The sequence below is a fragment of the Leptopilina heterotoma genome, unplaced genomic scaffold, assembly GCF_015476425.1.
Source record: "Leptopilina heterotoma isolate Lh14 unplaced genomic scaffold, ASM1547642v1 Lhet_52, whole genome shotgun sequence".
Classification (NCBI taxonomy): domain Eukaryota; kingdom Metazoa; phylum Arthropoda; class Insecta; order Hymenoptera; family Figitidae; genus Leptopilina; species Leptopilina heterotoma.
This window is the reverse complement of record NW_025111114.1, coordinates 5,300,489-5,320,902: the sequence shown is the minus strand read 5'-3', so window position 1 is coordinate 5,320,902 and position 20,414 is coordinate 5,300,489. Positions and strand designations below refer to the sequence as shown.

Here is a 20,414-nt window from a genome sequence, read left to right as displayed (position 1 = left end):
GAAAATGCAAAGAAGAAAAATTTTCTAAATGAAAATAAAAATTTATTTTGTAAATGAAAAAATTATTTGAATATTAAAATAAATAAATTTGTTTTGAAAATGAAAATTAAAAAAGTTCATTATGACAATAAAAGTAAAGAAATTTATTTCGAAAATGAGAATAAAATTTATTTTGTGAATGAAAATGAAAAAAAGTTCATTATAATTTATAAAAATTAAAATAAAGAAATTTATTCTGAAAATGAAAATAAAATTTATTTTGTGTGAATGAAAATGAAAAAAATTGTTTAAATTAAACGTAGAAAAACTTTTTTCATAAATAAAAACGAAAGAATATATTTCATAATAAATAATAGAAAAATAAAATTTTTTAAAAAAAATTTTAAAAAATAGTTAAAATATAAAAAATACAGAGAAATATTTCTTTGAAAAAAGGATATCCTCTGATCAAATTTTTATAAATGAAAATTAGACAATTTTATTTTTTTTTTTTGTCACTAAATTTTAAATTATTTAAAATAACAATAATAAAATTGAAACTAAAAATATAAAATTTTCCACATATTCACTGAACTGCCATGTAACATTTTAATAAATTGTAACCGCAACCCGGATACGCATTGAACTAGTAAAACTGATTTGAGTCTCAGGATAAACGGATTTGTAGGAGAAGTCTTGCAATTCTAAAGGAAAAAAAAAGTGAATTCGAAATAATATTACTCACAGGAAGGTTTCAATTCTTTATAATATAAAATCCAGATTTACGGATTTTGCTTCATTTTTAGATATATAACATTTATATTTATACAACTTAAAATAAAAATCAGTTTAAAATCATTTTTTACTTTTTCTTCTTTTTTGAATTTTTAACTTCCTCGAATTTTTCGCCTTCATTTATATTCGTGTATTTTTTTGCATTTTTTTAAAAAGTGTGTTTAAAAATTTTAAATTAACATCTAGAGCTGGAATTTCTAAGGAAGCTGGAGTAGAATTATTAGATATGTACACAATATTCCTGTAATCTGAAAAATTATTAATTAATTAAATATTAAATTATAAATTGAAAAATAATAATTTTCAATTTTTTTTAAAAAAAGTTAATTTTTATACTCGCCGAACGCAATAGAAGTAAATTTACGTAACAACATCCGGCAGCTGAAAAGTTTAATTTGTAATTTAGCAGATATAAAGTGGATTGGAACTCCTGCAACAAAATAAAAAATCCATTTGAAATAATGATTATTATTATTTCTTCCTTTCGGAAAAATAAAACGAAATTTTTCAAATAGTGAAAATAAAATTTAATTTTCTGCCACAATTATTTCTGTTTGGAAATAATTTAATTTTTAAACTTTAAGAAAACAATTTTTTTAATTTTACATCAAGAAAACATTTTTTTTTTTTTTGAATATTTACTTTTACAACGTAAAAGACAATTTTTTGTTAAATATTTACTTTTATAATAACGTAGGGAAGAAATGTTTAATAAATTAAATTTCAAAAAGAAAATTATTATTTTTTGACCAAGAAAAAATTTAATAATTAAATTTCAAAAGAAAAATTATTATTTTCAGAGAAAAAAATTTTACCGCGTCGTCATTGAAGACTTGCCACTTTCTCCAATTTAATAAAATATCACCTAAACGATTCGCCTGTGAAAAAAAGTATGTAATGACAAAAATTATAATTAATTATAAATTATTATAACAATTTTTTTTTTTTTTTTTGCAAACTAAAATTTGAATTGCAAATTTTTTTTGTTGATAACTTTTACCTCATATGACGTAAAATCGCAGGCAACATGTAATACCATAAGTTGCATGACGTAAATAATGAACCATCCCGCCAAACAAATTTGAATAATAATCTCAAAATCGTGGTCCATGAATGCCGTAATGATGAAATAAGTATTACTAACCGTATGAGAGCAGAGATTAAACAACCATAATAACAATGGCCATGAGTACACAGAATCTAAAATTCTACTGGCAATCATTAAATTTCCATGTAACTTTTCAATTACCTGTAATGACAATATTTTTAATAATAATTAAATAAATAAATAATGGGAAAACAAAATTATTTAGTAAAAAATCTTCTTCACTCCAAACATTTTTTTATAAATTTTTTAATTCGTAAATTAATTGAAAATACTTAATTTTAAATTAAAGGAAAATATAATGAATTTGTAAATTAATTGACAAAGGAATTAATATAGTAAACAATTAGTTCTTAAATTAAATAGAGAATAATTAAATTTGTATTTTAATTGCAAATAATGAAAAATAATTATTGAAAACATTGAATTTCTAAATTAATAGAAAATAATGAATTTGCAAATTAATAGAAAATAATTATTTTGTTAATTAATTATAAATTACAGACTTCTTACTCGATAATTAATTTTAAAAAAGTAGCTCAAAGGCAGAAAAAAGTAGTAAAATGTAGCTATCGAAAAATTAAACCTGACGACTCAATTTAATTTCAATTTAATTTAATTTAATTTCTTAAATTATACATTCAAAAAAAGAATAATTTTTTAAAATAAATATTTAAATGCCTATTTATTTTGTCTTCAGGAAAAATTTATTAATAAAAATAATAAAATTATTCAAAACTTTAATCATTTTATTCTATTTAATTCTTAATCAATTCTTGTTAGAAAATTCTACAAGAATGCAATTATTTGAATACAAAAATAAATAATTTATTGAATAATTGAATATTTCTTAAATTTCAATTCTTATAAAGAACTTTATCAACATTTTTTTTTAAATAATTGAATTTTTACGAAGAATTGCATTTAAAATTTTTTATAATAATTAAATTCATTCAAGAAATGTAATTAAAAATAAATTGAAAATAATTATTACACTCTATGAAATAAATTACATCAAATTTTTTTAAATAATTGCATTTTTTCGAAGAATTTTATTAAAATTTTGAAGAATAGTTGCATTTTTCGCGGAATTGATTTAAAATTGTATTAAAATTAATTGAAAAAGTACGATGACTTTTAATAGGTATTTGTAAAAATAATTTAATTTACAAAATGATTGCAGAAATTCAATTATTTTCAAAAGTAATAAAATTCTTTGCAGGAATTTAATTATATGTTAAAAATTTTTTTAAAAATTCTCGTCAAAATTTCAAGTATCTTTAGAAATAATAAAATTCTTCTCCGAAATTCAATTATTTTCATCAACTTTAATAAAATTCTTGGGGAAATTTTAATTATTTTCAAAAATTTTCCTCAATTCAATGATTTTTAATTCTATTTTAATAAAATTTTCCAAAAGAATTCAATTATTTAAAAAAAATCTTAATAAAATTCTACGCAAACATTAATTTATTTTCATAAATAAAATTTTTTACATATGGATTCAATTATTTTCATAAATAATAAAACTCATCGCAGAATTTTAATTATTTTTAATACAATTTTAATTTCAATTCTATTAAAATTAGTTGAATTTTTTAATATGTATTTAATATTATTTCCAAAATTTTCACGAGAATGGAATTATTTTCAAGAGTAATAAAATGCTTTTCAGAAATTCAATTAATTTCAAAAATTAAAAAAAAATTCTCTTCATGATTTCAATTATCTTTATAAACAGCAAAATTCTTCGCTGAAATTTAATTATTTCCAATTTTAATAAAATTCTACGCAAATTTTTATTTTCATAAATAATAAAAGTTTCCCAGGATTTCAATTATTTAAATATTTGTTGATAAAATTCTTTATGAGACTTCAATTTTACCAAGCATTCAATTATTCAATAAATTATTTATTTTTGAATTTAAATAATTAAATTTTTGTCCAATTTTCTAATAAAAATTGATTTAAAAATGAATTTCCGAATAAACGATTTATTATTTATGCAAAAATAATTGAATTCTTGCAACGATTATTATTAAAATTTTTTTAAATAATTGAATTCCTGAGAAGAATTTTATTATTCATATAAAAATAATTGAATTCTTGCGAAGAATTTTATAAAAATCTATTTAAATAATTGATTTATTTCGAAAAATATTATGAAAATTCTGTTTTAAATAATTGAACTCCTGTGAAATTTTTTTTATTTATGAAAATAATTGAATATTTGCAAAGAATTTTATAAACATTTTTTTTAAATTATTCAATTCTTTTGGGAAATTTTTCATTAAAATAGTAGATATTAAAAATCTTTGAATTACGAAAAAGTGAAAATAATGAATTTTTTCCATTATGACTTTATTAAAATTTTTTAAAATAATTTTTTTATTTCAACTATCAACAAATTTAAAGTAGTAAATAGTAAACAATTAATTCGTAAATTAATAGACAATAATTGAATGCTTAATTTAATTGTAAATAAATTATTTATAAATTATTAATTCGTAAATTAATTATGGAAATAATTGAATTCCTATTAAATTTTTATTATTTATGAAAATAATTAAATGTTTGCATACAATTTTATTAAAAATTTGTTTTAAATAATTTGATTCTTTTTGGGAAATTTTATTAAAATTGTGTAGATATATTGAAAATTATTGAAATTAAAATTAAAACTGAAAATTTTTGAAAATAATTAAAATTAGAACAATAGTTGAATTTTATAAGAAGAATTTTTTTTTCTTTTTGAAAATAATTGCATTTCTGCAATTATTTGTAATTTCTTCATAATTGAATTATTTTTAGTATTTTTAACAAATATTTAAATTAGAAAATTAAAAAAAAAATTAATAGTCAATAATTAAATTCATATAATGAATTTGTAATTTAATTGTCAATAATTAATTTGTAAATTAATTGAAAAAATTTATTTTGAAAATGAATTGAAAATATTTATTTTAGAAATGAATTGAAAAGAATTATTTTGGAAATAAAATTGAAAATAATTATTTTGGAGAAATGTATTTAAAAACAATTATTTTGTAAATGAATTGAAATGAATTATTTTGTAAATGAATTAAAATGAATTATTTTGTAAATTAATTGAAAATAATTAAATTTATAAATAAATTTCACATGAGTAATTAAATTGAAAATTAGTAAATTTTTTTTTCTAGGTGCTATAAAATAGTGGGGAATTTTGATGACTCCACCTTGGACTCAATTTTAGGCAGTCGCCCCCATCCATTCTGATTAGGACTGCAAGTGACGGCAATTTTGTTTAAATGCTTGAATCTTGTCCCGAGAATAATGACAATGCCGGAATATTCATAAACGGAAACACAAGTGGCAATGTAAATCATTAGATAGCTTGCATTTTGTAGCCACGTTTCGGAAAATGCTAGTATTCCAGCTTGACTTATCCACACCCACAATACGGTATTCAGCATTATTATACTCCATGTTCTGAATTTAGTTCCTCTTTCCATTTGCGGGAAGCCCATTATATTCGTGTCGCAATCAAAGTCTTGAATCATACTCCACACTTGGACCATCCTCTCTCTGGTGCACATTGCCACTAGAATGTTCACTATCGACGTCCCATAATTTAGAATTACCTGCGTCAATATTCAATTAGTCTTTTATCCAATTACATATAATCGAAAGTCGGTCATTGCGCGCAGAAAAGTTTAAAAAACTGGAGAAAAGTCCTTTTTTTACTTTTCCAACTTTTTCTGTCCAGAAATCAAGTAATTTTATCCTAATTCTTCAAACTTTTCCTTTTCGCAGTCGAGAAATCTATTATATTTAATAAATTATTCAAACTCCTGAGCAGAGAAATCAAGTACCGGATTTTAATTAATTATTTAAAATTCTAAACTCTTGCACCAAGAAATCAGTAATTAAAAAAAATTAATTAAACTCTTGCACCAAAAAATTCAGAATTTTGGTAAAATTAATTAACTCTTGCCCCAAAAAACTCTTTCTATGAGAAACCATTTAATTTCCTTTAATTATTGAAACTCCTAGTCGAAAAATAGTAGATTGTGCAACGAGTGGAGAACAAGGGCGATTTCTCGCGAGCTCGAAGTTTGCTGCGCAAGCGTAGCGCGCGCAGCAATCGAGCGAGCGAAAATCGCTGTTCTCCACAAGTTACACATACTATTTTGTCCAACAACTGCAAACAATTTTTTTTATAAATAATAAATTTAAACTATTAATTTTTCAAAATTTGAAGTTGAATTTATTCTTTATTTATCGAAATCAAAATATTACAATGATGTTATAGCAATAACTGAGAGTGAAACAAAATCTAATTTTGAAAAAAATTTTGAAAAAAATCTAAAAATTTGAAAAAATATTTTGGAAAAAAATTTTTCAAAAATGAATGTTTTGAAAGTGTCCCCAAAGATCCCCAGAGTGTCCTCAAAATTCTGTTTCTAAAATGTTCTAATTCTAATATAAAATAAAAAATCGATTAATCAATTTTTCATTCCACCACCAGTGGGGAAATGACTTCATTCCTCCACTGGCCAAACCACCAGTGGGAAAATGACTTCATTTCTCCACTGGCCAACCCACCAGTGGAGAAATGTACTACTTTCCTCCATTGGTGCCTAGCGTACAATAGTTCTATTTCCACGAAGGCGTTGGACAAATAATTAATTTAGTAAAATTACAAAAACTCTTGCGCCAAGAAATCAAAAAATTTCATTCAATTATTATTAAAACTCTTGAGCCAAGAAAACAATAATTTTATTTAATTTTTATTGAGACTCTTGGACTAAGGATTTTTCAGGATTTTTTTCATGACTTTTTTCAGGATTTTTATCATGATTTTTTTCAGGATTTTTATCAGGATTTTTTTCATGATTTTTATCTGGATTTTTATAATGACTTTTTTTCAGGATTTTTATCAGGATTTTTTTCATAATTTTTTAAAGGATTTTTTTATGGATTTTTTTATGCATTTTTTAAAGGATTTTTTTATGGATTTTTTATGGATTTTTTTAAGGATTTTTATCAGGATTTTTTTATGGATTTTTTTAAGAATTTTTTCAAGGATTTTTTTATGGATTTTTTTAAGGATTTTTTAAAGGATTTTTTATGGATTTTTTTAAGGATTTTTTTGTGGATTTTTTTATGGATTTTTTTATGGATTTTTTTAAGAATTTTTTTATGGATGTTTTTAAGGATTTTTTTATGTTTTTTTTTATGGATTTTTTTATGGATTTTTTTAAGGATTTTTTTAAGGATTTTTTTATGGATTTTTTTATGGATTTTTTTAAGGATTTTTTTAAGGATTTTTTTATGGATTTTTTTATGCATTTTTTAAAGGATTTTTTTATGGATTTTTTATGGATTTTTTTTAAGGATTTTTATCAGGATTTTTTTATGGATTTTTTTAAGAATTTTTTCAAGGATTTTTTTATGGATTTTTTTAAGGATTTTTTAAAGGATTTTTTTATGGATTTTTTTAAGGATTTTTTTGTGGATTTTTTTATGGATTTTTTTATGGATTTTTTTAAGAATTTTTTTATGGATGTTTTTAAGGATTTTTTTATGTTTTTTTTTATGGATTTTTTTATGGATTTTTTTAAGGATTTTTATCAGGATTTTTTTCAGGATTTGTATCTTTTTCATGATTTTTTTAAGGATTTTTTTAAGGATTTTTTTATGGATTTTTTTATGGATTTTTATCAGGATTTTTTTATGGATTTTTTTAAGAATTTTTTCAAGGATTTTTTTATGGATTTTTTTAAGGATTTTTTAAAGGATTTTTTTATGGATTTTTTTAAGGATTTTTTTGTGGATTTTTTTATGGATTTTTTTATGGATTTTTTTAAGAATTTTTTTATGGATGTTTTTAAGGATTTTTTTATGTTTTTTTTTATGGATTTTTTTATGGATTTTTTTAAGGATTTTTATCAGGATTTTTTTCATAATTTTTTAAAGGATTTTTTTATGGATTTTTTTATGCATTTTTTAAAGGATTTTTTTATGGATTTTTTATGGATTTTTTAAGGATTTTTTTAAGGATTTTTTTATGGATTTTTTTATGGATTTTTTTAAGGATTTTTTTAAGGATTTTTTTATGGATTTTTTTATGCATTTTTTAAAGGATTTTTTTATGGATTTTTTATGGATTTTTTTTAAGGATTTTTATCAGGATTTTTTTATGGATTTTTTTAAGAATTTTTTCAAGGATTTTTTTATGGATTTTTTTAAGGATTTTTTAAAGGATTTTTTTATGGATTTTTTTAAGGATTTTTTTGTGGATTTTTTTATGGATTTTTTTATGGATTTTTTTAAGAATTTTTTTATGGATGTTTTTAAGGATTTTTTTATGTTTTTTTTTATGGATTTTTTTATGGATTTTTTTAAGGATTTTTTTAAGGATTTTTTTATGGATTTTTTTATGGATTTTTTTAAGGATTTTTTTAAGGATTTTTTTATGGATTTTTTATGGATTTTTTTTAAGGATTTTTATCAGGATTTTTTTATGGATTTTTTTAAGAATTTTTTCAAGGATTTTTTTATGGATTTTTTTAAGGATTTTTTAAAGGATTTTTTTATGGATTTTTTTAAGGATTTTTTTGTGGATTTTTTTATGGATTTTTTTATGGATTTTTTTAAGAATTTTTTTATGGATGTTTTTAAGGATTTTTTTATGTTTTTTTTATGGATTTTTTTATGGATTTTTTTAAGGATTTTTATCAGGATTTTTTTCATAATTTTTTAAAGGATTTTTTTATGGATTTTTTTATGCATTTTTTAAAGGATTTTTTTATGGATTTTTTATGGATTTTTTTAAGGATTTTTTTAAGGATTTTTTTATGGATTTTTTTATGGATTTTTTTAAGGATTTTTTTAAGGATTTTTTTATGGATTTTTTTATGCATTTTTTAAAGGATTTTTTATGGATTTTTTATGGATTTTTTTTAAGGATTTTTATCAGGATTTTTTTATGGATTTTTTTAAGAATTTTTTCAAGGATTTTTTTATGGATTTTTTTAAGGATTTTTTAAAGGATTTTTTTATGGATTTTTTTAAGGATTTTTTTGTGGATTTTTTTATGGATTTTTTTATGGATTTTTTTAAGAATTTTTTTATGGATGTTTTTAAGGATTTTTTTATGTTTTTTTTTATGGATTTTTTTATGGATTTTTTTAAGGATTTTTTTAAGGATTTTTTTATGGATTTTTTTATGGATTTTTTTAAGGATTTTTTTAAGGATTTTTTTATGGATTTTTTTATGCATTTTTTTATGGATTTTTTATGGATTTTTTTTAAGGATTTTTATCAGGATTTTTTTATGGATTTTTTTAAGAATTTTTTCAAGGATTTTTTTATGGATTTTTTTAAGGATTTTTTAAAGGATTTTTTTATGGATTTTTTTAAGGATTTTTTTGTGGATTTTTTTATGGATTTTTTTATGGATTTTTTTAAGAATTTTTTTATGGATGTTTTTAAGGATTTTTTTATGTTTTTTTTTATGGATTTTTTTATGGATTTTTTTAAGGATTTTTATCAGGATTTTTTTCAGGATTTGTATCTTTTTCATGATTTTTTTAAGGATTTTTTTAAGGATTTTTTTATGGATTTTTCAAAGGATTTTTTTATGGATTTTTTATGGTTTTTTTTAAGGATTTTTTTAAGGATTTTTTTATGGATTTCTCAAAGGATTTTTTTATGGATTTTTTATGGATTTTTTTAAGGATTTCAGGATTTCAGGATTTCAGGATTGGTATCTTTTTCATGATTTTTTTCGCGATTTTTTTCAGTATTTATTTCTGGATTTTTTTTAGGATTTTTCACTGCATTATTTACTACATTTTTCTGTATCTTTTTTTGTAATTTATTCTGCATTTTTTCTGTTTTATTTTTATTTAATAGTTAGCAATATTTCCTTAATTGTTAATAAATAATAATTAAACAATTCATCGATAATTTTTTTTAGGATTTTTTTCAGGATTTTTTCTATGATTTTTATCATGATTTTTTCAGGATTTTTATCATGATTTTTTTCAGGATTTTAATCATGATTTTTATCATGATTTTTTTCAGGATTTTTATCATGATTTTTTTCAGGATTTTTATCATGATTTTTTTTAGGATTTTTTTCAGGATTTTTTCTATGATTTTTTTCATGATTTTTTTCATGATTTTTTCAGGATTTTTATCATTATTTTTTTCAGGATTTTTTTCATGATTTTTTTAGGATTTTTATCATGATTTTTTTTAGGATTTTTTTCAGGATTTTTATCATGATTTTTATCATGATTTTTTTCAGGATTTTTTTCAGGATTTTTATTATGATTTTTTTCAGGATTTTTTTCAGGATTTTTATCATGATTTTTATAATGATTTTTTTTAGGATTTTTATCAGGATTTTTATCAGGATTTTTTCTATGATTTTTTTAATGATTTTTTTAATGATTTTTTTCAGGATTTTTATCATGATTTTTTTCAGGATTTTTTTCATGATTTTTTTCAGGATTTTCTTCAGGATTTTTATCATGATTTTTTTAAGGATTTTTTTCAGGATTTTTATCAGGATTTTTTCTATGATTTTTTTCATGATTTTTTTCATGATTTTTTTCAGGATTTTTATCATGATTTTTTTCAGGATTTTTATCATGACTTTTTTCATGATTTTTATCATGATTTTTTTCAGGATTTTTATCATGATTTTTATCATGATTTTTTTCAGGATTTTTTTCAGGATTTTTTTATGGATTTTTCTAAGGATTTTTTCAATGATTTTTTTATGGATTTTTTTATGTATTTTTTATGGATTTTTTTAACGATTTTTTTTAAGGATTTTTTAAAGGATTTTTTTATGGATTTTTTTATGGATTTTTTTATGGATTTTTTAAAGGATTTTTTAAGGATTTTTTTAAGGATTTTTTTATGGATTTTTTTATGGATTTTTTAAAGGATTTAATAATAATAAAAAATTCATGGAAAGAGGATGCAGAATTTTAATAGAAGAGTAAAGTGAAATTGATAAAAGAAATTAAATTATTTTCTTTATCGTGCATATTATTGTTTATTTTTTTCTGAATTATTTCTGCATTCTTTCCATTTAATAATCAGCAATATTTCTCTAATTAATCATAAAGATTAATAAAAAACATGAGGGAAAAAGGATGGAGAAATTTAATTGAAAAATAAAGAAATAAATAGTAAAAAATTAAATTTGTTTTGATTTTTTTCATGATTTTTTTCAGGATTTCTTTCAGGATTTTTATCAGGATTTTTTTCACGATTTTTTTCAAGATTTTTATCAGGATTTTTTTTATAATTTTTTTCAGGATTTTTATCATGATTTTTTTCAAAATTTTTTTCATGATTTTTTTCAGGATTTTTATCATGATTTTTTCAGGATTTTTATCATGATTTTTTTCAGGATTTTTATCATGATTTTTATCATGATTTTTTTCAGGATTTTTTTCAGGATTTTTATCTTTTTCATGATTTTTTTAAGGATTTTTTTAAGGATTTTTTTATGGATTTTTCAAAGGATTTTTTTATGGATTTTTTATGGTTTTTTTTAAGGATTTTTTTAAGGATTTTTTTATGGATTTCTCAAAGGATTTTTTTATGGATTTTTTATGGATTTTTTTAAGGATTTCAGGATTTCAGGATTTCAGGATTGGTATCTTTTTCATGATTTTTTTCGCGATTTTTTTCAGTATTTATTTCTGGATTTTTTTTAGGATTTTTCACTGCATTATTTACTACATTTTTCTGTATCTTTTTTTGTAATTTATTCTGCATTTTTTCTGTTTTATTTTTATTTAATAGTTAGCAATATTTCCTTAATTGTTAATAAATAATAATTAAACAATTCATCGATAATTTTTTTTAGGATTTTTTTCAGGATTTTTTCTATGATTTTTATCATGATTTTTTCAGGATTTTTATCATGATTTTTTTCAGGATTTTAATCATGATTTTTATCATGATTTTTTTCAGGATTTTTATCATGATTTTTTTCAGGATTTTTATCATGATTTTTTTTAGGATTTTTTTCAGGATTTTTTCTATGATTTTTTTCATGATTTTTTTCATGATTTTTTCAGGATTTTTATCATTATTTTTTTCAGGATTTTTTTCATGATTTTTTTTAGGATTTTTATCATGATTTTTTTTAGGATTTTTTTCAGGATTTTTATCATGATTTTTATCATGATTTTTTTCAGGATTTTTTTCAGGATTTTTATTATGATTTTTTTCAGGATTTTTTTCAGGATTTTTATCATGATTTTTATAATGATTTTTTTTAGGATTTTTATCAGGATTTTTATCAGGATTTTTTCTATGATTTTTTTAATGATTTTTTTAATGATTTTTTTCAGGATTTTTATCATGATTTTTTTCAGGATTTTTTTCATGATTTTTTTCAGGATTTTCTTCAGGATTTTTATCATGATTTTTTTAAGGATTTTTTTCAGGATTTTTATCAGGATTTTTTCTATGATTTTTTTCATGATTTTTTTCATGATTTTTTTCAGGATTTTTATCATGATTTTTTTCAGGATTTTTATCATGACTTTTTTCATGATTTTTATCATGATTTTTTTCAGGATTTTTATCATGATTTTTATCATGATTTTTATCATGATTTTTTTCAGGATTTTTTTCAGGATTTTTTTATGGATTTTTCTAAGGATTTTTTCAATGATTTTTTTATGGATTTTTTTATGTATTTTTTATGGATTTTTTTAACGATTTTTTTTAAGGATTTTTTAAAGGATTTTTTTATGGATTTTTTTATGGATTTTTTTATGGATTTTTTAAAGGATTTTTTAAGGATTTTTTTAAGGATTTTTTTATGGATTTTTTTATGGATTTTTTAAAGGATTTAATAATAATAAAAAATTCATGGAAAGAGGATGCAGAATTTTAATAGAAGAGTAAAGTGAAATTGATAAAAGAAATTAAATTATTTTCTTTATCGTGCATATTATTGTTTATTTTTTTCTGAATTATTTCTGCATTCTTTCCATTTAATAATCAGCAATATTTCTCTAATTAATCATAAAGATTAATAAAAAACATGAGGGAAAAAGGATGGAGAAATTTAATTGAAAAATAAAGAAATAAATAGTAAAAAATTAAATTTGTTTTGATTTTTTTCATGATTTTTTTCAGGATTTCTTTCAGGATTTTTATCAGGATTTTTTTCACGATTTTTTTCAAGATTTTTATCAGGATTTTTTTTATAATTTTTTTCAGGATTTTTATCATGATTTTTTTCAAAATTTTTTTCATGATTTTTTTCAGGATTTTTATCATGATTTTTTCAGGATTTTTATCATGATTTTTTTCAGGATTTTTATCATGATTTTTATCATGATTTTTTTCAGGATTTTTTTCAGGATTTTTATCATGATTTTTTTCAGGATTTTTATCATGATTTTTTTTAGGATTTTTTTCAGGATTTTTTCTATGATTTTTTTCATGATTTTTTTCATGATTTTTTCAGGATTTTTATCATTATTTTTTTCAGGATTTTTTTCATGATTTTTTTTAGGATTTTTATCATGATTTTTTTTAGGATTTTTTTCAGGATTTTTATCATGATTTTTATCATGATTTTTTTCAGGATTTTTTTCAGGATTTTTATTATGATTTTTTTCAGGATTTTTTTCAGGATTTTTATCATGATTTTTATAATGATTTTTTTTAGGATTTTTATCAGGATTTTTTTAATGATTTTTTTTAGGATTTTTATTAGGATTTTTATCAGGATTTTTTCTATGATTTTTTAAATGATTTTTTTAATGATTTTTTTCAGGATTTTTATCATGATTTTTTTCAGGATTTTTTTCATGATTTTTTTCAGGATTTTCTTCAGGATTTTTATCATGATTTTTTTAAGGATTTTTTTCAGGATTTTTATCAGGATTTTTTCTATGATTTTTTTCATGATTTTTTTCATGATTTTTTTCAGGATTTTTATCATGATTTTTTTCAGGATTTTTATCATGACTTTTTTCATGATTTTTATCATGATTTTTTTCAGGATTTTTATCATGATTTTTATCATGATTTTTATCATGATTTTTTTCAGGATTTTTTTCAGGATTTTTTTATGGATTTTTCTAAGGATTTTTTCAATGATTTTTTTATGGATTTTTTTATGGATTTTTTATGGATTTTTTTAACGATTTTTTTTAAGGATTTTTTAAAGGATTTTTTTATGGATTTTTTTATGGATTTTTTTATGGATTTTTTAAAGGATTTTTTAAGGATTTTTTTAAGGATTTTTTTATGGATTTTTTTATGGATTTTTTAAAGGATTTAATAATAATAAAAAATTCATGGAAAGAGGATGCAGAATTTTAATAGAAGAGTAAAGTGAAATTGATAAAAGAAATTAAATTATTTTCTTTATCGTGCATATTATTGTTTATTTTTTTCTGAATTATTTCTGCATTCTTTCCATTTAATAATCAGCAATATTTCTCTAATTAATCATAAAGATTAATAAAAAACTTGAGGGAAAAAGGATGGAGAAATTTAATTGAAAAATAAAGAAATAAATGGTAAAAAATTAAATTTGTTTTGATTTTTTTCATGATTTTTTTCAGGATTTCTTTCAGGATTTTTATCAGGATTTTTTTCACGATTTTTTTCAAGATTTTTATCAGGATTTTTTTTATGATTTTTTTCAGGATTTTTATCATGATTTTTTTCAAAATTTTTTTCATGATTTTTTTCAGGATTTTTATCATGATTTTTTCAGGATTTTTATCATGATTTTTTTCAGGATTTTTATCATGATTTTTATCATGATTTTTTTCAGGATTTTTTTCAGGATTTTTTTATTGATTTTTCTAAGGATTTTTTTAATGATTTTTTTATGGATTTTTTTATAGATTTTTTATGGATTTTTTTAACGATTTTTTTTAAGGATTTTTTAAAGGATTTTTTTATGGATTTTTTTATGGATTTTTTAAAGGATTTTTAAGGATTTTTTTAAGGATTTTTTTATGGATTTTTTTATGGATTTTTTAAAGGATTTAATAATAATAAAAAATTCATGGAAAGAGGATGCAGAATTTTAATAGAAGAGTAAAGTGAAATTGATAAAGAAATTAAATTATTTTCTTTATCGTGCATATTATTGTTTATTTTTTTCTGAATTATTTCTGCATTCTTTCCATTTAATAATCAGCAATATTTCTCTAATTAATCATGAAGATTAATAAAAAACTTGAGGGAAAAAGGATGGAGAAATTTAATTGAAAAATAAAGAAATAAATGGTAAAAAATTAAATTTGTTTTGATTTTTTTCATGATTTTTTTCAGGATTTCTTTCAGGATTTTTATCAGGATTTTTTTTACGATTTTTTTCAAGATTTTTATCAGGATTTTTTTTATGATTTTTTTCAGGATTTTTATCATGATTTTTTCAGGATTTTTATCATGATTTTTATAATGATTTTTTTTAGGATTTTTATCAGGATTTTTATCAGGATTTTTTTAATGATTTTTTTTAGGATTTTTATCAGGATTTTTTCTATGATTTTTTTAATGATTTTTTTAATGTTTTTTTTCAGGATTTTTATCATGATTTTTTTCATGATTTTTTTCAGGATTTTCTTCAGGATTTTTATCATGATTTTTTTAAGGATTTTTTTCAGGATTTTTATCAGGATTTTTTCTATGATTTTTTTCATGATTTTTTTCAGGATTTTTATCATTATTTTTTCAGGATTTTTTTCAGGATTTTTATTATGATTTTTTTTAGGATTTTTTTCAGGATTTTTTCTATGATTTTTTTCATGATTTTTTTCATGATTTTTTCAGGATTTTTTTCATGATTTTTTTTAGGATTTTTATCATGATTTTTTTTAGGATTTTTTTCAGGATTTTTATCATGATTTTTATCATGATTTTTTTCAGGATTTTTTTCAGGATTTTTATTATGATTTTTTTCAGGATTTTTTTCAGGATTTTTATCATGATTTTTATAATGATTTTTTTTAGGATTTTTATCAGGATTTTTTTTATGATTTTTTTCAGGATTTTTATCATGATTTTTATCAGGATTTTTTCTATGATTTTTTTAATGATTTTTTTAATGATTTTTTTCAGGATTTTTATCATGATTTTTTTAATGATTTTTTTTAGGATTTTTATCAGGATTTTTTCTATGATTTTTTTAATGATTTTTTTAATGATTTTTTTCAGGATTTTTATCATGATTTTTTTCATGATTTTTTTCAGGATTTTTTTCAGGATTTTTTTATGGATTTTTTTATGGATTTTTTAAAGGATTTAATAATAATAAAAAATTCATGGAAAGAGGATGCAGAATTTTAATAGAAGAGTAAAGTGAAATTGATAAAAGAAATTAAATTATTTTCTTTATCGTGCATATTATTGTTTATTTTTTTCTGAATTATTTCTGCATTCTTTCCATTTAATAATCAGCAATATTTCTCTAATTAATCATGAAGATTAATAAAAAACTTGAGGGAAAAAGGATGGAGAAATTTAATTGAAAAATAAAGAAATAAATGGTAAAAAATTAAATTTGTTTTGATTTTTTTCATGATTTTTTTTAGGATTTCTTTCAGGATTTTTATCAGGATTTTTTTCACGATTTTTTTCAAGATTTTTATCAGGATTTTTTTTATGATTTTTTTCAGGATTTTTATCATGATTTTTTTCAAAATTTTTTTCATGATTTTTTTCAGGATTTTTATCATGATTTTTTCAGGATTTTTATCATGATTTTTTTCAGGATTTTTATCATGATTTTTATCATGATTTTTTTCAGGATTTTTTTCAGGATTTTTATCATGATTTTTTTCAGGATTTTTTTCATGATTTTTTTTAGGATTTTTTTCAGGATTTTTTCTATGATTTTTTTCATAATTTTTTTCATGATTTTTTCAGGATTTTTATCATTATTTTTTTCAGGATTTTTTTCATGATTTTTTTTAGGATTTTTATCATGATTTTTTTTAGGATTTTTTTCAGGATTTTTATCATGATTTTTATCATGATTTTTTTCAGGATTTTTTTCAGGATTTTTATTATGATTTTTTTCAGGATTTTTTTTCAGGATTTTTATCATGATTTTTATAATGATTTTTTTTAGGATTTTTATCAGGATTTTTTTAATGATTTTTTTTAGGATTTTTATCAGGATTTTTATCAGGATTTTTTCTATGATTTTTTTAATGATTTTTTTAATGATTTTTTTAATGATTTTTTTCAGGATTTTTATCATGATTTTTTTCAGAATTTTTTTCAGGATTTTTTTCAGGATTTTTATTATGATTTTTTTCAGGATTTTTTTCAGGATTTTTATCATGATTTTTATAATGATTTTTTTTAGGATTTTTATCAGGATTTTTTTAATGATTTTTTTTAGGATTTTTATCAGGATTTTTATCAGGATTTTTTCTATGATTTTTTTAATGATTTTTTTAATGATTTTTTTCAGTATTTTTATCATGATTTTTTTTCAGGATTTTTTTCATGATTTTTTTCAGGATTTTCTTCAGGATTTTTATTATGATTTTTTTCAGGATTTTTTTCATGATTTTTTTCAGGATTTTCTTCAGGATTTTTATCATGATTTTTTTTAAGGATTTTTTTCAGGATTTTTATCAGGATTTTTTCTATGATTTTTTTCATGATTTTTTTCATGATTTTTTTCAGGATTTTTTATCATGATTTTTTTCAGGATTTTTATCATGACTTTTTTCATGATTTTTATCATGATTTTTTTCAGGATTTTTATCATGATTTTTATCATGATTTTTATCATGATTTTTTTCAGGATTTTTTTCAGGATTTTTTTATGGATTTTTCTAAGGATTTTTTCAATGATTTTTTTATGGATTTTTTTATGGATTTTTTATGGATTTTTTTAACGATTTTTTTTAAGGATTTTTTAAAGGATTTTTTTATGGATTTTTTTATGGATTTTTTTATGGATTTTTTAAAGGATTTTTTAAGGATTTTTTTAAGGATTTTTTTATGGATTTTTTTATGGATTTTTTAAAGGATTTAATAATAATAAAAAATTCATGGAAAGAGGATGCAGAATTTTAATAGAAGAGTAAAGTGAAATTGATAAAAGAAATTAAATTATTTTCTTTATCGTGCATATTATTGTTTATTTTTTTCTGAATTATTTCTGCATTCTTTCCATTTAATAATCAGCAATATTTCTCTAATTAATCATGAAGATTAATAAAAAACTTGAGGGAAAAAGGATGGAGAAATTTAATTGAAAAATAAAGAAATAAATGGTAAAAAATTAAATTTGTTTTGATTTTTTTCATGATTTTTTTTAGGATTTCTTTCAGGATTTTTATCAGGATTTTTTTCACGATTTTTTTCAAGATTTTTATCAGGATTTTTTTTATGATTTTTTTCAGGATTTTTATCATGATTTTTTTCAAAATTTTTTTCATGATTTTTTTCAGGATTTTTATCATGATTTTTATCATGATTTTTTTCAGGATTTTTATCATGATTTTTTTCAGGATTTTTTTCAGGATTTTTATCATGATTTTTTTAGGATTTTTTTCAGGATTTTTTCTATGATTTTTTTCATGATTTTTTTCATGATTTTTTCAGGATTTTTATCATTATTTTTTTCAGGATTTTTTTCATGATTTTTTTTAGGATTTTTATCATGATTTTTTTTAGGATTTTTTTCAGGATTTTTATCATGATTTTTATCATGATTTTTTTCAGGATTTTTTTCAGGATTTTTATTATGATTTTTTTCAGGATTTTTTTCATGATTTTTTTCAGGATTTTTATCATGATTTTCATAATGATTTTTTTTAGGATTTTTATCAGGATTTTTATCAGGATTTTTTTAATGATTTTTTTTTAGGATTTTTATCAGGATTTTTTCTATGATTTTTTTAATGATTTTTTTAATGATTTTTTTCAGGATTTTTATCATGATTTTTTTCATGATTTTTTTTAGGATTTCTTTCAGGATTTTTATCAGGATTTTTTTCACGATTTTTTTCAAGATTTTTATCAAGATTTTTTTTATGATTTTTTTCAGGATTTTTATCATGATTTTTTTCAAAATTTTTTTCATGATTTTTTTCAGGATTTTTATCATGATTTTTTCAGGATTTTTATCATGATTTTTTTCAGGATTTTTATCATGATTTTTATCATGATTTTTTTCAGGATTTTTTTCAGGATTTTTATCATGATTTTTTTCAGGATTTTTTTCAGGATTTTTATCATGATTTTTTTTAGGATTTTTTTCAGGATTTTTTTCAGGATTTTTTTATTGATTTTTCTAAGGATTTTTTCAATGATTTTTTTATGGATTTTTTTATGGATTTTTTATGGATTTTTTTAACGATTTTTTTTAAGGATTTTTTAAAGGATTTTTTTATGGATTTTTTAAAGGATTTTTTAAGGATTTTTTTATGGATTTTTTTATGGATTTTTTAAAGGATTTAATAATAATAAAAAATTCATGGAAAGAGGATGCAGAATTTTAATAGAAGAGTAAAGTGAAATTGATAAAAGAAATTAAATTATTTTCTTTATCGTGCATATTATTGTTTATTTTTTTCTGAATTATTTCTGCATTCTTTCCATTTAATAATCAGCAATATTTCTCTAATTAATCATAAAGATTAATAAAAAACTTGAGGGAAAAAGGATGGAGAAATTTAATTGAAAAATAAAGAAATAAATGGTAAAAAATTAAATTTGTTTTGATTTTTTTCATGATTTTTTTTCAGGATTTCTTTCAGGATTTTTATCAGGATTTTTTTCACGATTTTTTTCAAGATTTTTATCAGGATTTTTTTTATGATTTTTTTTCAGGATTTTTATCATGATTTTTTTCAAAATTTTTTTCATGATTTTTTTCAGGATTTTTATCATGATTTTTTCAGGATTTTTATCATGATTTTTTTCAGGATTTTTATCATGATTTTTATCATGATTTTTTTCAGGATTTTTTTCAGGATTTTTTTATTGATTTTTCTAAGGATTTTTTTAATGATTTTTTTATGGATTTTTTTTATAGATTTTTTATGGATTTTTTTAACGATTTTTTTTAAGGATTTTTTAAAGGATTTTTTTATGGATTTTTTTATGGATTTTTTAAAGGATTTTTTAAGGATTTTTTTTAAGGATTTTTTTATGGATTTTTTTATGGATTTTTTAAAGGATTTAATAATAATAAAAAATTCATGGAAAGAGGATGCAGAATTTTAATAGAAGAGTAAAGTGAAATTGATAAAAGAAATTAAATTATTTTCTTTATCGTGCATATTATTGTTTATTTTTTTTCTGAATTATTTCTGCATTCTTTCCATTTAATAATCAGCAATATTTCTCTAATTAATCATGAAGATTAATAAAAAACTTGAGGGAAAAAGGATGGAGAAATTTAATTGAAAAATAAAGAAATAAATGGTAAAAAATTAAATTTGTTTTGATTTTTTTCATGATTTTTTTCAGGATTTCTTTCAGGATTTTTATCAGGATTTTTTTTTACGAT

The 20,414-nt window shown here is 19.7% G+C and overlaps 1 protein-coding gene across 1 annotated transcript in view; it reads right to left on the bottom strand.

Moving 5' to 3' along the window:
* Positions 1-1,134: 1,134 nt before the first annotated feature.
* LOC122507938 overlaps positions 1,135-20,414 on the bottom strand; it is a 32,712-nt gene continuing 13,432 nt past the window's right edge. Inside the window, exons 2-5 of the mRNA XM_043620950.1 lie at positions 5,098-5,502; positions 1,775-2,023; positions 1,590-1,652; positions 1,135-1,155 (exon numbers count right to left, since the gene is read on the bottom strand). Of these exons, the coding sequence (XP_043476885.1) occupies positions 1,135-1,155; positions 1,590-1,652; positions 1,775-2,023; positions 5,098-5,502 (738 nt within the window). The remainder of the gene's footprint in view (positions 1,156-1,589; positions 1,653-1,774; positions 2,024-5,097; positions 5,503-20,414) is intronic.